Source organism: Melozone crissalis, unplaced genomic scaffold (genome assembly GCF_028551555.1).
Source record: "Melozone crissalis strain CALT ecotype California unplaced genomic scaffold, PUWL_Pcris_2 ptg000005l_1, whole genome shotgun sequence".
NCBI lineage: Eukaryota > Metazoa > Chordata > Aves > Passeriformes > Passerellidae > Melozone > Melozone crissalis.
Genome location: NW_026535783.1, coordinates 50,167,404 through 50,191,996, shown reverse-complemented (window position 1 = coordinate 50,191,996; position 24,593 = coordinate 50,167,404). Strand labels below are relative to the sequence as shown.

Genomic DNA, 24,593 nt, shown 5'->3' with positions numbered 1-24,593 from the left:
TTAAATTGACAATGATTTATTGTGTTTGGGAACATTCAATAAACACCAATCTTTTAGCTTCAGTTTGGAAATCCTTCCCCATGAAAAATCAGTTATTTGTGTTGTTTTTTCTGGCATAAACCCCATTGCCAGCAATGGATGTATCAGAAAAAGAAGTTAATAAATACAAACAGACAGCAGTTTTCTAAACATACCTCCTCTTTTAAAGGCATGATACAAATTTACTAAACAAATATCAAACAAGTTCTTCACAGAAGAAAATTTTGCTACAAGCTGTCTCTAAACATTGTTTTCTTCACTAATGCTGGTAGTTTGTTTCATGGATTATGGTATTTTTGAACAGTAATGATGAACATTTAAAAACAAGCCTTTTCCCCCTTTTCCTTTGCCAGATGTATACTGAGACATGTAGCTAATACTGAACTGTGTGAATTTAAGAGTGGTGTGCCTCTTGTTGAGCATGTCATGGCAAACATGAAGAAACAGCAATATGGTACTTTTTTTACTAGGGATCTGAGGAATTTATTTTTTCATCTTGAATTTAAACTACTGTTCAAGTGTTAAAGGTATCATATTTAAGTGTAAAAGATGCTTTGCGTAACTTTCTGTGAAGTGTAAAAAACAATGGAAGATGCCTGTTTCTGAGGAAAATAATTTTCAAGTACTTAAATTTGAATATCCCTCTAAACTCCATTCATATCATATTAAAAATGTGTATAAAAGCATGAAGACTACAGAGAACCAATTAACATAACAGAGTTAATCTTGAATAAGGTTTTCCACAACTGTATTTTACATATAACCAAACTCCTGCTTTAGCAAAAGCAAAAAGAATAAAAATAAATTCTCTCCCAACTATTTGTACTCAGGAATTACCTTGCTCTGGGCCTAGATAGTTCAGTCTACAGTCCCTCTAACCCAAAGTGTACTCTTAGCTGTATCCTTTTGTGATTTAGCGTCTTGGAAGTTTTCAGCAAACCTCTCTCTTGCTTTATCCCAGTTCTTTTTATTCTTGCTCTGAACAAGCTGAACATCTTCAATTGAGGCTGGTCTTCTCGTACCTAAACCTGCATGCTTCTGATGTAACTCCAGTTGGATCTGTCAAATACATGAAATATTGTTGTAATTGCAAGTTAGGTATTCTAAATACTACAAATTCTGGTTTTGTAATACACATGCCACCCCCTCTCCCCAAGCACTTCTCTTTTATGTTCTAAAACACCTAGATCATACATGAACAGTACCATGAAAATGATGTGTCACATCACCACTGCTGGAACTATGATTTAGAGTCCTGAATAATGTCCCAAAATGCCACAAAAATAACTATTATACATCTCACTGAGTGAGCAGCATATGATCCCTGTGCTGGCTAGTTTGACAACACAGGGTATGCTGTGGCTCTGAGCAGCACTACTGCCAAAAGACAACACATCTCTGGTGACAAAAATGGGGCTAACATGCTTGCCACAGAGGCCCACAACTTGCTGGCTACAGTGACTTCTGCCAGCTTTTCCTCTCTCAATGCCCATCATCTAGCTTGATTTTTGTGCTATGGCAGCCTCTGAGAAAGAATTCCACCCTAAACCGATCTTCAAATTGCATCACATAAATTATTCCAATTTTCCTTCAGACTTTGTATACAAATATGAGATTATTAATTCAATAGTTAGAAGCTGTCTGTCTTCCTTTGCTTACTTTCCTAATGAACACAGCATAGGAAGGGACAACACGACTGAAAAATTTCAAAATACACCATTAGTCAAAGAAAAAAGAATTTGAGCTTAGTCCTACTGGGATTATTCTTTCTTAACCAGGCTTTTTATAAATTTCAAGTGAATAGTGGCATACAATTAGATACTTTTCACTACAAATACATTCCTATTATTTTTGTCTCAAGTGAAAACGAGGAAGACGTACCGGATCCTTCATGCCACCACCATCCTTTCCCAGACCTTCCCCCTTCTTCCATCCCATCTTCTCCAACATTTTATGTCCTTTGTTGCTGTTGCTGATTTCACTTTGAAGAAAGTTTAAGATAACTGATAAGCAAGAGTTAATATAAAAGAGTGTGCTTTCAAATACTGAAAAACAGAAATGTGCATACATATAGAAATCAGGAATCAGTCTTTAAGAGCTATACAGAAGAACAAGCCTCGGGTCACTATCAGCTTTCTTAAACCTCCTGAACTACTTGTTTGCTTTAGGAGTTAAAAGATACATCACGGGTAGAAGGGTATGGATTACAATATGGAAAAAGTGGTATCGCTGCCAAATCATCCTCCTGCACCTATTTCATCATCTCACACGTCCTTTTATTAATTCTCACGCACCTACAAGTTCATGCTTCTTAAAAAAAAAACCCAACTACAGCTTACAGAGGCAATGTAACAACTGAAGGAACATCAAGTGTCATTTGAGAGGTATGTAAATACATGTCCTGTGAGTGGCTGGATATTGACAGTGAGAGAAGCTGCAGGTGAAAAATCTGCATATGCAATATTACTGGAACTGAATAGGAAAAATAAAGACTGAACCACTTGAAAAACAGACACTATTGAAGATGTCACTAATGCAGCTGGGGAGTTCTTTACATTTTTGAGTTGGTGAGGAAGTGATATAAGTGTCCTTACTGCCATCCTTAAGCCCTCACCTTCCATATATTTTTATATGGAAGGTGACGAGTTAATAAATAAAAGCACGTGAAATGGGAAGTGTGAAAAACTTAAAATTTTCTAGCTCTCCTAACACAATATATACAGGTTATTTGTAATTTAACAAACCGCATGCTAGTAACAAATTGATACTTATTTCATTATAATTTTTTTAAAGATTCACAAAAGAAGAACATGGGGGATACTTTACCCCACCCCAAACTTACATATGAACAGAAGCTGAACTATCATCTCTCTGGAAGGTTCCTTCACTTCCAACGGTCTCTCTGCGTTTTCCTGCTCTGTCTTTGTACTTTGGATTTTTCACTGCCTTGTTATCTTCATATTCTGTGTTCTTTCCAAGCAGATTTAATCGCATCAAGACAAAGACAGTGGGGTTTAAATTCTGTATTTTTGTTAACTTTCCTTTTTCCCTCCAAAAGTATGGGAGATTCAGCCTTTTTTAGTAATACTAAATCTTGCAACAAAATCTGCAGTCCTCACTTAGTATTTTCTTAGCTTACAAGCATACCTTGTAAACCATATTACTATCATCATCATGTATTATGCCAAATTCAGTAATTTCTCAGAAGCTGTAAATAAAATAACAGATTCTTTTGACTCTTCTCTTGGTACGAAGAGTCAATCTCTCCATATTAAGCAGAAAATCACGTGCACATCACCACTGGCTTTTTATATAACAATATATCCTGTTCCCCAGCAACTACTTTTTTTCAGAATAAATGACAGAATTAAGTATGTTTACAGATTCTGTATCAGTATTATTTTGGTACCTGAAGAATTTCATAGAAATGATGGCATTTTGTTTTCTACATGAATACTTAGTACAAATGCTGGAAGCAACGGCATGTTAAAATTATCTCTACAACAGAAGTAATTTGAATACATAATATTATATTGCCTGTATGTTCATGTTTCTATTCTTCTCTGGACTTAAAAACCTGAAAAAATTCCCATTCCTTTCCATAATTTTTCAGTTGCTCATTATGTTTTCTTTCCAAATGAAAGACGGGATTGCAACTCAGTGAAAACTTAGTCTACAGACATAAAAACAAAGTATCTTGCAAAATCTTAACTTCCAAAGGATTAGGAATCTTGTACACTTTGAAAGGATCTTCAATTTTCAATGGAACTTTCCTGTCCTCTTATCATCATCTTTCTTTGTAGAGGTTTGTAAAGAATACTTATTCAGGGTACAAAAGACAAATGAGGATAAGTTTAAGGGCATTTGAAAACCTCCCTTATTCAACAAAGTCTATGGCTTAAAATAGGAATCACAAAGTACTTAAAAGAACCACAAGATGACAAAAACTTAATCAACTTCTACTGTAAACTCACCTGTAAACCGTATTTTACCCGTATTTGTTTTAATGCTTTTCTTCTGACTAGCTCTCTCTCTTCTTTGCTAAGTGCTGGACAAACTAAAAGGAAGAACATAGGACTGAATTTGTAATTACTAAGGTAACAATGCTTTGAATCATAAGACAAAGGAGAGAATTTTTGTTCTGACATTATTATACATAGAGACATATACCAAGAAGAAAATACATCATTGTGTACAACTATTACAAGCTAACAAGAAAACTACATGAAAACTGAATTAATTTATTTTTATAAAGTAAACAGCCATAATAAAAAATATATCCTGTGATAATATTACTAACCAGAAGACTCTTTTTTCTTGTCCAGGCGAAGATGTGCTCTAACCTGTCCTGGTTCACATCCATCACAAGTATCACTGCCGGGGTGAATATGAAAAGAAAGCACAGTTTCGCCAATCTTCACCTCATCTCCATGCTCCAGGATGTAGGGATCACACTTTGTTTTAGGCTACAGCAAACAAAAGTTTTAGCAGGCAAGTTTAAAACTCATGAAGGACGCAAACTCTATGTCATGCACACTACTTACAACTCAGCAGTTCAGTTTGGTCTCACAAATGTAGGCAACTGTTTAATTATAGTGGGTATTTCACTCTAGCAACTGTAACCATAGTTCATTTTTCCTAGCATAACTAAACATTAAGTACTCCAAGTGGCTAAAATCAGAAGGGAACCAAGGCAGACAGTAATGTATGAAAGAAGACATACAATGGCATTGTAAGTGATTTGCCATAAAACATTTAAAATGACCACAAGATTAGTTTTCTGCAATATAAAGAGCACTAAAACAGTAGATACTCACCTGGAGAATCTGATTTCCATTAACAACTGTTCCATTCTGACTGCCTTGATCCACAAGAACATAATTTTGCAAATCGTGGTCAAAATACACTTCTGCATGAAACTGACAAATAGAAGCCTAAGTTAAACGTTCTTGTTAATTGAATACTTAACAATTTAAATGTTATTTTACAGTAAGATTTCAGAATATATGAGTGGCTCTGGTGCTCCAAGTTAATAATTTTTCACATTTTATGATTTCATTCTTATGAAATGTAAATGAATGGGCCACAACAGTATGAACTAATGTATACAGTTAATGTAATGACTTTGTTCATAAGCTGATTCATTACTGGACAACTATATTCTTCCAATGTGGCAAGTATGCTTTACTTAAAGAACTGCGAGATTCAGTAATATAGCCTTCTTAACTGTTCTTCTAAATAACAGGCCTTTTGCTCTTAAGGTATTTTATGGCACTGTCATTTAAAAATAAATCTCATTCTGCTTCCATTTACTTGGTCTTTCATATCTGAAATAACTCCCTAAATACCATGCTTTTGTAACTTTCACATAACTCACCTCCTCCTGCATCTTAATACTTAGGACATAATCAGTACCAATCTTTTGCTGTTTCTTTTATCTCCTTTCTGATACTGAGACTAGTAATGTGGTGGGTTTTTTTGTTTTGTGTTTTGTTTTTTTTTTTTGTCTTGTTGCAGTTCTGTATAGGTATCGCTTCCACAGACCAAAAAAAGTGCAACTCCTAGCCAAATTCATAAAGACATGTACTACCTCCAAGAAAGACCACTGAACAAACTGAAGTATCAACTTCTCCAACCTACTAGAACCTCCAGTAAAAGCAGTAAGTCTAGAGAAGTGGCTGTTGAAAAGTGACCGTTTCAAAACTGACAATTTAGAGCAATTGTAGTTGCTGTTTTCAGTTAAGAATAAACAACAATTGAAGATTGGCTAGCATTTCTTACTACATGGAACACTCCCATAATGATGCAGACTGACTAGCTCATTCAATAGACATTTTATTTTCTATTTCTGCTTTACTGAATAGAACTAAAACTTCTAAAGAGGTCAAATCTGCAAGGGGTAGCATTTTTTAAAATCTCCCTTTCCACTCAAGAAAAGCAAACACCAAAGCTGACCACAGCTTAAAAGTAAGAACAGTGAGGAAAACAACTAGTACATAATTTTTTATTTCTGCAGATATGTAATTTATCTTTTCACCTTTGACTCCTTATCCAAAAAGTGAAGTAACTTCTTATATAAACTGCCAGTACCTGTAAAGTACTAAAATGGTAACATTACAGAAAAATAAAAGTCTTTTGACTTCTTTATTTGCCCAGTTTCAAACACAAGCCTGAAAAAGTTATTAATAGCAGGGAAATATTTACTCTGGAAATTTTTCTGTATGAAATTTAGCAGGTGATTAATGAGAACTATCATTTAAAATAGACACAGTAAAGTGTGTTTCATGAGATACTTGCATTTATAGATTTTTTTTTAACAAACTTTTTGCTTGGATGACACAACTTTGTCAATCTACAGTTTTATTTTATTAGGAATGCTGTATTTAAGGTCTGTGTTGAAGTATTTAGCAAAACAGAGCACAGAATTTATAACAGAAATTTCCATTCAATCTACCATTGAAGGAATGCTGTTAATTTTTCAAACTCCCTCTACATAATTTCCACAGTTGCTTGAAAGAAAAGAAAAGAAACCCCTTTGCTCTCAGCGTAACTGCAAGGACTGCATTACTTGGTAAAGAAATTCTTACTATCTGGCATCAAAATTTTATATATCATTAGTACTTAACAGGGTTTGTTATCAAGTTTAATAACTACAAAATAAAGACTCAAAGCTTTTGAAAACACACTGTTGTTTGTGTTAAGTTCCCATTCAGTAAAATACTATATGTTTTCATTTTTTCCAAATTCAAGTCTGGCTAAACCCATATCTCATTCTGAAAGTTCTTTCAAAAAATTAACACGATGTTCCAAATTTAAAGCCATAAAATCTAAAGCTTCATTCATACATTTATGTCTTCTGATCTACCTTTCAGCAGACATGAACAAGAGTTACCTTACTGACTCCAACTTCAGGAATCTGAAGTGTGTGTCCAACATCTTTTTCTCTGGAAAGGCAAGTTGATATACAAATCACAACAAAGTATTATACAAATCACAACAAAGTATAAGTAAATCTTTTAAGTGGCTCATGAAAGGTATATTTCAGTTGAACTGTAGTATCATATTTCTCTTCAAAGCTATTAGGAATTTTTTACAGATAGAAAACGTGTTGCTGTATGCACAATTAAAGACTTGCTTCAGGTCCCTTCTGCCATTTGTATAAATGATACAAAGCAGATGATTATAAAAGATCAAAGAGTACCAATAAATTCTTATTTATAAACCTGATATTTCTATCTGAACTGTCATGCAATGCCTTTAACAGTCTGAACTCTGTATCCTTTAGGCTCTTTAGTGCATCTTGGTGTCCAATGTTCCATGGTGAAGCTGAACTCTTGGTCGCTTTAGGCAGGTAATACATGTAAACAAAGAGTAATCTGTACAACAGGGTGAGTTTTGGTTTGTTTGCATTTTTTGTTATCAAAACAGTGCAGTAGTAGGAAGAAGGATTTGTGTATTACATTCTTATACTAAGGGATTAAGAAGTAATGCAGCTAGTAAAAGACCTCTATGCAAATTCAAAGCAGAGTTGTCTGTTGATCTTCACACACATGACTCAACCTTTGAAGAGCAAATCAAAACATGTCTATCAGCATTAGACAGAAACAGCTTTTCCAGGGGAAGGTTTTCAAGTAGGCATGGAAGAAAGCTTTACATCATCATTAAATTCATCATCCACAATGAGCAAACCAGGTTTAGAACTATAAGAATGCATACAGTGTAGCACAAACCAGCTTATCATCTAAAGCCAATGAACAAACCCTACTGAAATTTGAAGGTGTAAGAAGTCTAGTGATCCTGGATTTCTGAAGGGCACTGTTCCGTTTCTGAAAAAAAAGTACTTCAGTGGCCTGGGACAACTTTTGCTTACTTTCAAGGAAACAAGTTTTCAAAGAAGGGCTCGCAGCTGTACTGCCACTGGAACTCAGTCACAACATCAAGTTATCACTAACTATTCAGGTGCGCTGAGCTGCAAGTGTGTATGCTGTTACATTATCATGATGACATGTTATGTGACCTGATTTCCATTTCTTACTGTGGACTAACCAAACTCAGAGTTCCTCACAACTGCTGCAGGCTAGGGAGACAAGCATGAGGAGTAGAGACAAGCAATCCTAAGTGCTTTTCACAGCTTTTAAAGAGAGGTCGTTTGAGATATACATGTAAAAAATCTCAGTCTTACCTTCCAATTGTAGCAGGTTTCACAGCAGTGATAATATAAAGTGATCCAGTCTGTAGAACTGGTGATCTTATTACAATTACTCTGATACAAGGAGGCCAGATCTTTTCTTCATCTATAATTATATAGGAAAAAAAAAATCACCACCACCATTACTACCAACACATTTCAGTTTTAACTTTATAGTCAAGTTTTCAAAAAACTGAAAACCATTCAGCCTTTAGCTGGCTGAATAATATACAACTTTCATTAAAAGAAATATGTAACAACATCTGAGAGAAAACTTGGATGAGATTGTAGTTTCAAAGGCTGAGTGCACACCAAAGTATTACAAATATTTTCTTAATTCCTGTGGACAACTCTTTAGTTACAGCAGTAAAATATATATACATTTACAAAATTTACTAGTATACTATAAATTTATGGATCATTAATTGTTACAGATTAGAAAACAATTTTACTTTGAGAAAAGGCAGCATCTTTTTGTTCACCACATCACAGACCTACCGCATATCAAACTTTGCATCTGACAATTTCTATGTCAAATACATTTTTACTGTTTTGTTTTCTCTTAGGAGTGCTATTCATCAACATGGATAAGAAAAAATAATAGCTAGAACCTACAGATGCATATGCTTTTTTGCCTGAAGATTATATTAAGATATTATATTCTGACAGCTGCATGTACTTGGATGTACATTTATAAAACAATCTCCAATGATCTCAGCTAGGAGCAGACATAGATGAGAAGAAACTACCTTAAAAGGTACTAGGGGAAGAGATTCTGTCCCCAGTTTTTATTACTTCAGCATTACTGCCAAATTGGATATTAAGAAAAGACAATTTAGTCTGAAAGCCTGATGGTAGCAAGCACATTTTGGCTAGCATTAATCACCCACAATCTGAGTAGTTAAGTAAAGTAATGAAAACATAAGAAACTGACAATAAACTATGAGCAGGGCACAGGCTACAATACAGTTTTCTATGGCTTGTATTCAATTCTATAATTTGGAATATCCTTTGCACATACATAGTTCTGACTGGCTGCATCAAGCCCTTCACAGGTCACCTTCATTGTTTTTTTGGTATTTTAAGGACCTAGTAGAACACTTTGGTATAAAACAGTATACAGTTTTCCTGTCTATATCCATTTATCACAATTTGCCACTGGAATATACACAAAATAGGATTTCAACTAGTACTGACTACTCCACACTGCTTTTCACCACAGTAGACTGATCTTGCATTCAGTTGCACATGATGGTTAACAAACAGTATAAAAAATACTGTATATTAATTTAAGAGAGTCAATACATAGAATTACTGTGAATTACTGGTCTAGAACCCCTATTTTAGCACGGTTTAGAGTTTATTTTCTCCTTTCACTTTCCCAATCAAACAAAATTTTTGGGATCCCTGAGGTTTCTACAGAAGCACAGACGTTACATCAGTAACAGCTTTTATAGAAACTACTACTTTTTTTGTACAAGTGAAGAGAGGGAAAGAAATGCTGGTAACATATAGCACATTTTCAAAGCACATGCTTTTAGATATTTTTTTAAATTATACAAACTGGTTTTTTTTAACAGGCTTCTGGAAAAATACAGTAATACCATATATAATCCACAATAATTCACCTTCATTTTCTGAGTATTCTGAATCACCAGTTTCTTCACTTGTTAAATCCTCCTCACTGTAGGTTTCACACTCAGAATCTGTAATTTCACCTTCTTCTGGTTCACTCTCTGTGTCTACTGTTCTATTGTCATCTGTACACGCTGCAGCGTCTGGCGTACTTTTGTGCGAATGTGAATTTATACCATCTGTAGAAATGGATTCTTTGGCTGTTAGACTGTTCAGTGGTTTTGTGTCCATTTTAGTCTTCTTTCTTATATTTGGAGACTCATCTTCTTCCGTAGAACTTACTTGCTCGGCAGTGGAAAAGCAATTCAGACTGTTAGATGATTTCTGCTCTTCTGTGTCCAAATCCTGGAGGGGAGTTATACAATGTTACAGTCTTTACAGATTGCATTTTTCTACAGAATAGCCTGGAAGTAAATTCTTCACTTAGGAAGAATTATTTTTAGAACTATTAAGAAATAGTTTATTTCACACATGCAGTCAGCAGAAGTTTTACATTTCAGTGAAAATATTTTCACATCCTGTTAGATGTGACTGAGACCATCTTCTATTTGGGAAAGTGTGACTGCCCTCCTCTTCTAAACTTCACTTACTCCTCTTCTAAATGTTACTCTTTTCTCACACTTTAGAAATGTTTAGAAACTTTAGAATCTTGTTCTCATTTTCAAACTTGTACAAGATCACTCTGAATATTTTCCTATTTCGCTTTTATGACATTCACTTCTGTCCCTCTCTTATTCAATTCTTGCAACTTGCTTAGAAGGTCTTTAACTGATCTTCATTGTATCCTCCTGCTGTTTTTGTCTTCCTTTTTATTACCAGAGTCCAGAATATCGGGAATGCTCACTCATGCTTTAAATATAGACCAGTACAAGCTTAACTTACGCTATGTGAAATAGTTATACTAAAAATCCTTTTTCTACTGCCAAAAGTTTCTTAATTTCTCTACTGAATATCAGACAGATTGGATCATTACAGGTTCTTCCACTTCCACTTATTTCATCATCAGGAAAAAAAAATCCCAACAACATTTTTTAACGGAGAAACCCCAAGTTTCATACTAATTTTGCCAGAGTACCTTAAAAACGTAATTCTCAATGTAGTAGCTTGACAACCATGTTAAAAAAATAAAAGGAAAAAAAATAAACAATAGAGAAAGAAGAACAGAAGTATCTTTAAAAGACAAATAAAACCTTAGATTAAATTATGTGCCACTTTGAGTTCAGAGTAAATGCATTCAATTGCCTTGAATTGTATCAAATATTGCAATACAACAGGTAAAAAATACATCCTTGACCACCTTCCATGTGTTTCCATCTCAAGATAAGTGAAATAATGTGAATATTAATATAATGGAAATTAAAGCACTTTCAGAATTGTTAAAATGCATCAGTGCTACAGACTATTACAAACACAAGAATTCCTCTCAGCTGTTGGTTAGGAGAGTGTACATTTGAAACACCTTCAGTAAGACAGCAGGTTCTTAGGTAAAACCAATGCTTTTATGCTTTAACTGAAAGACTATTGGTTTGTTCAGGGTTTCTCTATAATGCACTAGCCCTCCTCCCTAAACTCCCTAAGTTCTTGAATAGAAAGGAACAAGATAGGAAGGTCACTGTGTAATGTTGTTTATTTTAAACAAAAAAGTAGTAGTCTTGCCATAAATAAGCCTACACAGTTTAGACATGTCAAACACATTAATTCCATTAGAAATATTTTTGGAAAATCTGAATTTTCATTTTGAGTTATATTTTTCAGTGTGTTTGTCTATATATACGTTTGGTACGGGTCTTATATTGATACCAAACATAACAAGGTGTTCTGCACCCTAAAACATATTACTTCTATTACAGAGTAATCTAACAAAGTAGCTCAGGGTACGAACGTAATCTGAAAACAAAGAAGCTACACCATCTGCTCAAATCACAAGCAAGGTGAAACAAGACATGACTGTGATGCACTGATGCCCAAGTACAAGGCTCTAACCACTTAACTCCACAGTGAACCCTGTGACATTCTGTGATTTTTGGCATAATTTCAGATATTTTAAACTAGAAAGTAAAAAGGTGCTTTTTTAAAGCCTGGCTACTAAAGAGAATACTCTTGGTTCTGTGCTCAAAACAGGAATTTTTAAAAACAGTCTTATAAACAGACCAAGGATTCCACACATACATTCATTCCCTGATTTTGCCAATATAACCTTCAAGCCTCTTTCAGCAGCTTCTCTATTTTTTCATAATTGCTGCATTCAACTGTTAAGAAAGCAAATAAACTAAATAGTTAAGTACTGATAAATATGCAGTCTTTACATTTGAAAACCTTATATGAAATAAAGAATTTTAAAATTGAATATGGATTTTGAGCACTTCATCATTTCATGGACCTGTATTAAAATGCACATCTGGACAAAGTGTATAAACATTAAGCATACAGATACTGAATGAACCTTATAGCATTTGACACAATCTTGTGTTGCAGAAATCCTTTTCCATTGTGTGTGACTATCTACTGGTTTCGGCTGGGGTAAAGCTAATTTTATTCACCATGCCTAGTGCAGGGCTGTGCTTTGGATTTGTGTTGAAAATGTGGCTGATAATGCAGAGATTTGTTTCTAGTTTATTGCTGAGCAGCGCTTATACAAACCAAGGCCTCTTCTTGCACCACTCCACCAGCAAGGAGGCTTGGAGTGCACAAGGAGATGGAAGCAAGACACAAGCTATATAGCTCATCCCAGCTGTTCACAGGGTATCCCATACCACATGGCATCATGCTTACCAATAAATGCTGGGGGAGGGACAAGGAAGCAGGAGGGATGTTGAGACTTTGGCCTTTATCCCTATTACCTGTGCTGGAGCCCTGCATTCCTGGGGATACCTGCCCAGGCAGGGAAGCAGTGAATTAATTTCTTGCTTTTCCTTTTGTTTGCACGTGTCTATATCTCAATCCACAGGTTTTCTTACTCCTGTCCTTCCAATGCTCTTCCCAATCCTGCTGCTGGTGGAGTGAGTGGGCAGCTGTCTGGGGCTCAGCTGCTGACTGGAATAACCATGGCTGACTACCCGTACTAACACAGAACATGTGTAGCATGTAATAAAGTCTAACGAGGCAAACAGCACCTTGCATCTTTAGAGTCATCACTTAAAAACCAGGAACAGGCAGTAAGCACAAAATTCGGTAAATACTAGTGTAGTATTTCAGGGTAGTGTACCCTGAAAAATGCAGTAAATTCTAGCAATGTACTTAATTTCTCAATGACTACCTAACTCTTCATCCCAAACTCATGCCACAAGACACAAAGTATGCAAGCAGATGGTGATTATAAGCATTTTTTACACCATGATATTTTCTCATACACATACATTTTTTCATTGTCACCTTGCCCAATACATCTAGACTGACAAGAACAGTCATGAGTTAGACATGGATAGACTCAATGTGATCCAGGCTTGAAAAACTTTATATCTTCTGGGTATTATCACATGATCTCTGGGATTTTTCTTACTAAACTGAAGCTGAGAGGTGCGATCAATCTGACAGATAATGAACTATTTTTTAACTACAGAGCTGAATTGGTTCATATTTCTGCATCCCAGACAAAGTCAGCCAAAAGTACTCTGAAATCAGGATATTATGTATCCCATGAGGACTGATCTTATAAGAATAACAAATCATGCTTATGTGACTGGAACTGATTGTTTTACTTTATAGCGAATATGCCACAAACTTTATAGAGAATATGCACAAACTTTTACAATGACCTGTTGAAATGCAGACTGTCCTACTTAGAAAATATATATTATCATTGTCATTTAACTGTTTTTAATGAAAATTTCCAAGTATTTTAAGCATTTAACTATACTTTTTGCTTTACTGTTACAGAGCAAGACATTTTGTCTTTCAAAACTTCAATTTTTCTGTACTATGGCTGACCACCATGCATGTTCATGCAATTCTTCAGCATCCTCATACATGGGAACTTATTATTGTGAGCATAATTGGCTCAATTCTAAGAACTGCACTGTTTAAATTATTTTTTTTCTCTGAATTTGTTTTATACAAGGCAGAGAAATATAGACAGATACAACTTTTCTCAAACGTGTAGCCTGTGTTTTGGTCTGCTAGAAGTTCATTAGGTTATTTAGCAGATTCATTTGTTCTCAGCACTCTTCTACAGGACTGAATAGTACACCTTTAGCACTGACACCCTCAATATGAAATTAATCTGAAATACAGTATTTTACTAAAGAAATAGTTTCAAACACTTCAAAACAGCTCTTCCACTCAAATTACTAAAGTTTCATGTGCTAAAATCATTCCACAGATACTTTAGTTACTCTTATCCACCCTACACAATACTCAATTTTCCAGTGCAAAAAATCTAATTAAATGCCAGAAAAAAACCCTCTTCCTACATATAGCATATAGGAGCCATTTTATACACTGGTGGTGGACAGCTCTGAATTAAATAACTGTACCTAAAGAATGAGTAGTTTCTTTAGTCCAGTCGATTTATGTTATACGGGGATGATAAATACTTCTCTTCCCAAATATTCTAGAATGCCATCAAAGTTTTCTTCAGATGTTACTTACAAAGTATTTAAAATCTATTTGAAAGCTACTTTGCAGGTGAATGAATTTTGACTAAATAGCTTTAAAAGACTTATTAATTCCTTTAGGAAAAAAATGTATCCAAACATCAATTACTAGATATTCTTTTTTCTTCAACAAAAATATCAAGGTTAAAGGTAAACATCCATGGACTAATGTGTGTTTTGTCATCTCAACTCTACCTTTACCAGAAGCTGCCAATCCAAAAGAAGAAATCTTCAGACTAGCCATGGTTTCTGTCACCTGACGTACCTAAAGATGGGATGAATATCAGCAAAAAGTAAACTACATGTGATAAAATAAGTAAAAAGTCACTGCTTCAAGAGTTGTATGGGAAACACTGCTAAAACCACCTTGCCTCTCCTACAGATGTAGTATGATGAATCTATAATGAAAAAGAACATGGTAGAAGTTAATTTTGAGTACCACACTGAAATAAAATTTAGTAGGTGGTAGCTTGAAAAGTAAAAAAAAAAATAAAATTAAATAAACAATTTATGGAAAAAATGGCATGTGTCAGAACTTCCTTCTAAATTTTGCTATGTATTTCTAACAGCCCCAATGCAGCAAGTTGAACTGCAGGATCACTACTGCACACAGTCTATTCTCCAAACTATATGGAAGCCCTGGATCTTGATACTGGGCCAGGGATCCTCTAATCACTTACGTCACCTTTTAAAAAATTTTTGAACTTTTCCAAATTTACTTATTTAAAGGTTTTTCTTGTACAGAAGAAAATACCCTGTTTCTTGTCCCACCTTTTTTCTGACCTACCCCTTCAAAAAGATACTAGAACTTAACTGCATGTCTAAAAGTTTCAAGGTATTCTACCACTGCTTTTATATGAACCGCACAGAGGGTAGCACTTCATCCTGGCAAAAAAATCCTGATCGCCAGTTAAAAACAAGCAAGTAGAGACAGCATACTTTGTTTCACAAGTCAAAAGAAAACTATTTGTAATACTGTTTCAGTTTGTGACTGAAAAGAAAGGATGTCTTTAAGGAAAGTTCTTGTCTGAATTAGGAACATTTCCCAGGTAATAGTAAGCACATGATTTTCCACTCTGCTGTTTTTTACAGTTAGAATTACATTCATATTAGCCAACATTTATGAGTATTTTCTTGTTTTTCAAAAGGTTATTCACCTCTTAAAATATGCAATAATATTTTAACACATTAATTTTATCCTTTGCAATCTCAGAATTATATTGGATTTTTTAAAGAATGCTACAATATTTTTTGACAACTCACTTGCTATTTCTGTAGGGTTAAATATCCTAGTTTCCCACTTACAAATAAATACTGTATGTAAGATAGCTGAGTACATGAACTTCCTCACAATAGCTAGAAATTAAACCACAACAAAAAACCCTCCTGTGACCAGAAACAAAGTTAATGGATTGTTCCAGTTACAATCGTTTTTTAAACAAAAAAGGTACTTTGGTTTATATTAAGTCATTCAAAAATAACATGAAATTTTGTTAAAAATCATTGCTTACTAATACCATCTACCTAGAAATACATGCTTGATAATCTACACACATAACTGCTAAATTTCCTTATTTCTTGTATTTAACAATTTTTAAGTAATTATAAATATCTATAAATATTTGTTTACATTTATTCCTTTAACTGAAAAAGAGAGAAAAAATGGATATGATTCTGTAAGTACTGCTGTCTTCCCCTGCTTTACATGGATATTCTTATCAACCACCTCAGCTTCACCCAAGAATTATAAAGTTCATGGGCTGAATGACATGTTACAGAAGGACACCTTGTTTTCTTAACACTAGTAGTCCACAGCCCAGGCATTAAACTAAACCTTCCTCCTACCTGTAGAAAGGCAAGTAAAACCTACTTTGGTCAAGAAATGAAGCAATGTTGGGACCATTTTTCAGGCTAGCAGCACAATCTAATAATGAATTGGGAAAAGAAGTAATGATGCACTAGTCTTCAAAAGCATTGTTATAACCTGAATAATTTAAACAGTATTCAGGGAAAGAAAAGGGAGAAGGCTGGGCAGTATGCTTGGAGAAAAGCATTTCAATATACAATGCTTCAACTACAAAGTCCTGTTTAAAACCAGATGTTTTTAGTTTTATTCTACCCTTAACTAATTAATGCCTTTGCCAATACAAGACTAAACTGGACAACAATAATACTGCCAAAAAATACCATGCATCTATGCATTTGACTGTGCAGCTTATAAATTAAATTTCCAATTTTATAACAGAAAATTACTGTCTTTTATTCTAGAAAATCTTAATCTTTTATATTAATGTAACTTGGAATTATTAAGTGATTAATAACCACAGTACAAGAATGAAATGTTTTAACACAGCTATGTAAACTGTATCTGTAAGTTTTTCTTCTAAATCCAGCAGTGCATTTATGAAGAAGTGCACTAATAAAAAGGCATTCTTTTATTTTTGAAGTTTAAAATTGAGAGTGTCCTATGTTTCACTTTGTATTCTCCCTGTTTTTGTTTAAAAAATTAAAAAGACCACGATTACTTCTTTGACATAGACCTTCACTCACTGAGCACAGAAGAAAAGATTTGTGCACTACAGTATACTTTAAATATTTTCCCTGTTACCTTTTTGGTGAAACAAATTAATTCACAAATAAAGCAAAGTACTCAGTTCGCCATGAATAAAACAGACTAGAAAAAAATGGATGTTTACCTCCTACCTTGTGACTGTGGAAGTCTCAAAGTAAAGATTTGCTAACAACACTGTCTAAACAAAAATATTGGTATAAAGTAAGCTTAAGACAAACCTCTATTTCTAATATAATCAGATTACAGAAGCAGACTATGATGGGAATCTAAAAAGTAGTCAGCATTATTTGATAGGTCAGAGCTATACATGGCTTAAAATTTTTATAAACACTCTTGTTGGTTTAGGTAACAATTCATCACAGAACTAAATTTAAGGGACCTATTGATCAGTTTATGATAAAGATTTATTCCTATGAGCTTTTTGTGATTCTTTCCTGACACTCAATGGATAAAGTTCTGTATTGACCACTGCCTTTTGAGAGTGGCAGAATGCTAATTCAGCATTTGCACAGAGCAGGCCCTGAACCTGGGTGCTGGTAAAACTGCACTTCCACTGCAATAGCCCTGTTCTCTTCAGTCTAAAGAATCATTATGCTTAGTGTTTGTAAGTACCCAGATCAAGCTTTCCAAATGGAAAGGTTCACTTGAGATTTCCTCAAGGAGCAGAAATTCCTGCATTAGCCACAATTTGTTTATAAAATGTGTAATCAGTCAACAATCACTATCCATTTAACCTAATTACACTTTTTCTTAATGTAAATAGTTTCTATTTTCAAGTCTTTCAGATAACCTCACTCTTGATTAAAATTTTAAACTGTGCACTGATGTTATATGACTATTACGTATGGGTATCTGGACAGTAATGTAATTATTTCACATTTTAACCAATCTGCATGTCTGAGGCCTATATAATGAAGCTATGTAATGGTTAAAGCAATAGCTTTGAAGAATGCAAACCAAAGAGAATTCAAACTAGAGAAATCAAATATTCAATTTTATCTTAAAGTAATATCTTAAAGTAATAAAACAAATTGAAAGAATAGAATTTAACATCAGTAAGAGTGTTCATAACAGAAATGCTTCCTGAGGTTTAATAGCTGTGTTAGTACTTGGTGTTTAGGAGTCAGTAATGTTTTTCAAGAAATGGTATGCTTTCTTAGCACTCAGAAAAATTTTGTAATTTAAAATACATATTTATTACAATGGGCATTTATTAAGATGTACAGCTTATCCACACACTAAAGACAATGAAAATATCAAGTAAGTGAGCAAGTATCAATGGGAGAACATACTATGCAAAGAAAGAACCACCAAATCCCAAATGATAGCAGAGATACAGTAAAATGGCAATGGACTACGCTCTGGAAGGCAGTCACATAGAAAAGATTGTGTATGAGTGTATTTTCAAAATTTACATTTTTTTGGTTCATAATATGAATCTGAAAAAACCCAACCAAGCATAAAAACCAACACCAAATCATAAGACAGAATCCCAAACCCAAGACATCGCCACTGAATTTCTGATGTCAATGCAGCCCACAAAACACTGAATTCATTCTAGTGTGCCTGCTATTTGAAAAACTTCACTGACACTCAATTTTAGACTCCTTTACAGTTGGGTAGTATTTCAAAAAACTTGAAAAAGTGAGGGGATCAAAGTTAAAAGTTTAATTCTTAATCACTCAATGGGAAAGTTATTTGAACACTAACTACAAGTTAGCAACCTGCTGTATATAGTTTTAATATGTTTAAATAGTTTAAAAAGTAGGGTATATATTCTCTGCATAAAACCAAGCCCCAAAGCCTGTAAACTGCATCACAGACAAAAACCCAAGAGATTTTGCAATTTCTGTCTATCAGTTCTGAGGTTACCTTATACTCATCTGCAGCAATCCACTCTGGTTCTTTTCTCTTCTTTTTCCCCTTTTTATCTTTGGTGTGCTTAGTACCAGAGGCCTGGTAAGACTGCAGATCCACTCGTGAATGAAACTGGTATCGGCCACTTTCCACATCACAGTAGTAATAAATTCCAGTTGCTGGGTCATAATACAGTTGGTTTTCCTTTATAAGAAATGAAGAACAATGTTATCACATCAATAAAAATACTGTTCAAAGAAGCATCTGATTAATTAAGAACCACATTTCAATTTTGATAAAATGAAAGAACTGTGGTGGCTTGATCCTGGATGGCTACCACATGCCCATCCAACCACTCTGTTGACTCTCTTCCTCAACAAGACTGGTAAAGAAAATAAGATGGAAAGCTCATGGGTCAAGAGATGAAAGTCACTATCATGGGCAAGCCAGATTTGACTTGGAAAGAGCTAAAATACAGCTGGATGACAAGGATTAAATTAAAAACATCTCTTCCATTTTTTTTTTCACAAGCTCAATGGTACTACTTCATTCCCAGTTCCTCTCCTGTCTTCCCCCACCCAAGTGGTACAGGGAAATGAGGAGTAGAGGGGCTGAGATCAGTTAATGAGAAGTCCCTCTCTGCTGCTGCTTCTCTCCTGCCCAGCATGGGATCTTCAGGAACTGCTCAAGCATGGGTCCTCTACAGACCACAGCTCCTACCAGGGAGATGTGCTCTGAGCTCTGGCATGGGCTCTCCAGTCCCCTAAGTAATGCCTTGGGATTTCAGCTTTTATATTTTTCATGTATTTGTAATCCTGCAGTTTATTATTGTATAACTCCAAACTCCTTATAGAGTGTTAGCTGCTGCTTTCCCATTTTGGCCAGACAAAACAATTCCTCTCCAGGCCTGGGAATCAAGAAATGTAAACAAAAGCGAGCTGTGGGTTGGAAGCAAACTTGGGGTAAATGACTTCATTACCTGCAACTGTAAATAGAAGATTAGCTCCCAAAATGCAAATGGACCAAACTTATAAATATAAAAACTCGTGACCTGTTGTCCATTTTTTGGGTGTAGCCTCTAGGGGGGTTTTGGCTGCCCTAAATGTACCTAAAGGCCCTTCAATAAATGTAGCTGCTTATTCCCTTGATTTTGTCTGGTCTCTGTGTTTAGGTAGCCAAAGAAGGCATCAGGAGGAGCAGCGTCTGTGTGGGATCCTCCACGGACTATAGTATGAGTAGTTTCTGCATGGTCTGCTCTGGTGCTTGGAAAACCTCCTCCTGCTCCTTCTTCTTTGCCCCGGGTGTTCACAAGGTTATTTTTCTCATCACCCCCCACCACAGACTCCACTGTGCACAGTTATGCCCCTTCTTACACTGGTTTCAGAGAGGCATCACCAGCTTCTCTGATGGCTGTGCTGTGCCCTGCAGTGGGACCAGCCATGTCCAGGCAGCCCCTGGCCTTCTCTCAGAGAGGCTACCTCTGCACCCCGGCGCCATCATCAGAACTTTGCCAGCAAACCCAATGCAGGAACACTACCTGTAATTCAGAACACCTAAGTACCAAGAAAAGATATTCTTTTGGATAATTCTAATTTGGATATTTGGATAATAAGTACCATAAACTGCAATCCATAGCCTCAAACATTTATGTACAACTATATCCACAAATGGTGTCAAAACCAATGGTATCCTTTGAGACCTTAAAAACTAAGTCCAGAAGCATCCTGAACAGAGTTGCATACCTCATTCATTTTCTACAGTCGAGTTGAATATAATACTGCAACCAAACTCTCTGTTCTCAGTGCAGTACAGTGTATACATATCTATCCACAGATCTGTATACATATACAAACACACCTCAGAGGACAAAAAGAAAACCTTTGCAAAAGCTATATAAAAACAAACATCAAAAAGTAACCATTAAGAATTTCTAACCCATCATCTAATCTTCTAAAACTTCTAGAAGAAGTGTCTTCTTTTCCTGTAGAATCAAACTAGTTGGTAACAGTACTCAAGTAAAAGCATAAACATTTTGTGTATTTCCTCCCAAGACTCTTTTCACTGTGGAGAAGCAACTGACTTCAGAAATAGGGTTTTTTTTCCTAAACAAGACATCTTTAAACTCAAGCTTTTAGGTTTGAAAGAGTTACAGATCAGCTTTATAGTATATAATCTGTACAACTCCAAGTAACTTGGAGACCTATGAGACATCAAAAAACAGAATTAAAATCTAAACTTGTATCCTAGCCTGCTATCTTTAATTTGACTGAAATAATTAATAAAGTAATTAACAAATTTTTAACTATTCATTTTCAGTAACCTGTTTTTCAAAACATAAGATCAGCTTGGATCTTAGTTCTTGGCTCATATCAACTTTTACTAACAAAACTTTTGTGATAGACAAAAAATTCCAAGAATTTAGGAAATTATCCTTACTGAATTGTAGTAGAATCCAGTGCTATGATCATAATACAATCCTGTATTTTCATCATATATAAATCCAGTTTGTGAAACAGCAGCCTCTGCAGCAGCTCTCAAGCTCTCTGCCAAAGAACCTTCTGGTACTGAAGTTTCTTCTGTCTCCTGATAACAGAAAGCAAGAAAGGTAAGTGCTCTGTGAACCTGGACTGTTTCTGAAGACAAAAATCTGGTTGTGGTTTACTGGAAACCTCCTACTTATTTCAACAGGACCAAGACTTCAGCCTGTGTCTTTCATTTTTCTCCAGCTTTACTCAAAAGTGACTCACACCAAATATACACACAAGAAACATCTTCTTTCTTGTCTTAGAGCATCTCTAAGACAGATTTCTGCCCTCTGTTCCATTTCAGATGCTAGAGGCACAAACTCAGTAAACTGAGTGACCTGAGAGAAGGCTGAAGATCAGGGAAGAAAACCAACCCACCACAAAATAAGCAAAGAAACCCCCCCACCAATGTTCTTCTCCTTATATCTTGCTTCCTTATGTCAATGGAAGAAAAAATAAAAAGCACTATTTAAGAAAATCAGCATGGACATATTGGACATACTATGCTGAAAAAAAAATCTCGCTTCCAGACTATGCAAGATATATATGCCTTTTTACAAGATCTCTCAAACTCCAAGACACAAATCTAAGAGGGTGCTCCACTTGGAACATACTACAAAAAGAACTAGTTTTGAAGTACAAGGGTATTATCAGCACCAGACTATCACAAAAAAATAATTTTGTATAAAGCTCTCAGGACCGCAAGCACATCTTTTAGATGGAATATTAACAGAATACTGATTTCAAAACCGGTAAAACTCCAGACAGTCCAAAAACCTGTGAATTCTGGATGAAATTTTCTTCTTCTCCACCTTCAATAGCTCTGGTGCTATCCTTCCTCAGCGGAATATTAACACCTGCGTCCGATTCCTCTGTGGAGTTATGCTCAGTGCCTTCACTCTCATGACTGTGCTGCACTGGTAGCTTAGATGCACAATCTTGAGTATCAGTGTGATTGTAATAATTTTCATAGTAGTAATAATCTGCCAGGGAAGAGAAAGAAAAGTTGAAGTTGCATAAATTAGCAAGGCAGTATTTTACTAATGCAGTTTAAGGATGCTAAATCTTAAACTGGAAATTTATACAGTTAAGTAGTCTAATGAAAATCAAATATTAGGTAGTGCCTCTATTCTGAATTTATTCCAATCCTACCTCTTGTTTTCATATACTTCAAAACTTAGTAAAGTGTGTATGTTTGCCACATGAGATTACTATGTAACCAATTACAATGGCATGGATTCTGCTAGTCCACGCTACATTTCATCCTGAATTAATGCCTTGAATGAATACCAAAAGGTCTGAAAGATAAGGTCAGGTTAAGGAATTGAATTCAGCAAAGGATCTAGACCTGAAGTGTATTCTATATTACAACATTTCCAAACTAAGATACTGTTCTATATCCCTATTTAAACAGTCACCACCCTCTGTACCTGCTTGTGACCATGCAGCACAGTCCTCTGTCTGTACTTCTACACTAGACGTATCTTTCTCCTTTCTATTATGGATTTCTTTAGTGAGTTCTTCTACCTGAAAGAAAAATTGCATGTTAAAAACAAAATACTGCCATCAATTTTAGTGGTCTCCGATCTCAGAAAAGAGAGTCAGCCTATTTCGCATTCCGTAATTCAAACAAAACATAATGGCATCACAGGTGTGATGTGATTTCAAGTGATTTTGGTTGTCAGGAGACAATTTTGTACTTGAATGGCTGGCATGAAGAAACACATAATTTCTGCTGACAAAAGAGCACAGAAACTTAACCTAGATTATTCCCAAATGCCCACCCCGTAAACTTGGATTTCAAGCAACGATCACTGTCCTGTAGTGATGACTGTGGCATTTACAAAGCACAGAATGCTCTGAGTAGAAGGAACCCACGAGGATCACCGAGTCCAACTCTCGGCCCTGCACAGGACACCCCAAGAGTCACACCATGTGCCTGAGAGCATTGTCCAAACGCTCCTTGAGCTCTGGCAGGCTTAGTGCTGTGACTGCTTCTCTGCTGGACCTCTTCCATTGCCCAAGCATCCCCTGTGTGAAGAAGCTTTTTCTAATATCCAATCTAAAATGCCCCTGACACAACTTGAGGCTGTTCCCTCGGGTTCTGCCAGAGGGGATATCACTGCCTGCCTCCCCTCACAAAGAAGCTCTACACCGCAATGAGGGCTCCCCTAAACTTCCCTCTTTTGCCATAAGCATTCACAGAGACGTCTTGCCACTCTTCCTTTACCTCACACTTCGTTCAATAAACGTCTTTCCCTCTGATACATGTAATTTTTCCTTCTGACTGCAAATCTAACCCTGTGGTAGAGAAGGTGTTACCGTTCTCACCACCAAGCTCTGACTCGAGACCTCAAACCTGCTCTGGCCCCTCGCAAGCCAGGAGAGCCCGGCGAGCTGCGGGAGCTGAGGGACCGTGTGGAACGGGCACATCGGGAGGAGGGGACAAGCGGAGCGCGGGCCGAGCGGCTGCCGGCCGGGGGGGCGGAAGGGTCGGAGGCCGCGGTGTCCAGGGCAAGGGGCCCTACCTGCCTCCTGAGCGCCTCGCCGCTCTCCCGCTCCCGCCGGTAGAGGCGTTGGGCACGCCGCAGCCGCCGCCGTGCCCGCTCCAGCTGCTCACGGCATGCGCCCAGTTCCGCTTGCAACGCCGCCGCCGCCGCCGCCTCCTGCTCGCCCGTGTCCGCTCGGCTCTCGGCGCCCGGCGGGGAGGCCATGGCCGCCCGCCCTCCCCTGCGCGGCAGCTCAGCGCCCGCCCTCCGCCCACTCCGCAGCGCCCGCGCGGCCCCGCCCGCCGGCCCCGGCCATGGCCATGGCGCCCGCCGGGCGCGAGGGCAGGAAGCGGCGCGGGGCGCGCGCTGCCGCCGCACCGAGATCTGTCCCGTGCGGCGCGCGAGGGTCCGTCCGCGGGGCGGGGGCGGGAACGCGGCGCGGGACCCGGAAACGCGGGGAGCAGCCGGAAGCGGCGCGCGACAGTGCGCGCGCGCGCGGGAAGGGGCGGAGGGGGGACAGGGCCGGAGGCGGGGTGAGGGCGGGGCCGGAGGCGGGGCCGGAGGCGGGGCGGGGGCGGCCCCGGGGGCGGCCCCGGGGGCGGCCCCGGGGGCGGGGGCGCGGCGGGACGGGACGGGACGGGCGGAGCGGAAGCTCCCGGGGACTGGGCCGACACCGGGAGCTGGGGCGGGCGGTGC

General features: G+C 37.1%; 1 protein-coding gene across 1 annotated transcript; it reads right to left on the bottom strand.

The window, feature by feature from the left end:
- AGGF1 (angiogenic factor with G-patch and FHA domains 1) lies at positions 1–24,122 on the bottom strand. Its single transcript, XM_054286595.1, has 14 exons — positions 23,937–24,122; positions 22,839–22,935; positions 22,186–22,391; positions 21,320–21,466; positions 18,899–19,087; positions 9,856–10,207; positions 8,222–8,333; positions 6,932–6,983; positions 4,857–4,958; positions 4,340–4,505; positions 4,014–4,096; positions 2,882–3,009; positions 1,921–2,020; positions 1–1,098 (listed from the first exon to the last, which is right to left on the bottom strand). The coding sequence occupies exons 1-14, from the start codon at positions 24,120–24,122 to the stop codon at positions 898–900; spliced, it is 2,121 nt and encodes a 706-aa protein (XP_054142570.1). The 3' UTR covers positions 1–897.
- Between the last annotated feature and the right edge of the window lie 471 nt (positions 24,123–24,593).

Bases quoted from the DNA above. Each gene is read 5' to 3' on its own strand.
- AGGF1 (XM_054286595.1), bottom strand. From the start codon at position 24,122: ATGGCCTCCCCGCCGGGCGCCGAGAGCCGAGCGGACACGGGCGAGCAG. The intron at 19,088-21,319 runs GTAAGGATAATT...TTTCTTATAAAG, and splicing joins CTGGATTCTACTACAATTCA to GAAAACCAACTGTATTATGA. The intron at 6,984-8,221 runs GTAAGACTGAGA...TTGCCTTTCCAG, and splicing joins AAACCTGCTACAATTGGAAG to AGAAAAAGATGTTGGACACA.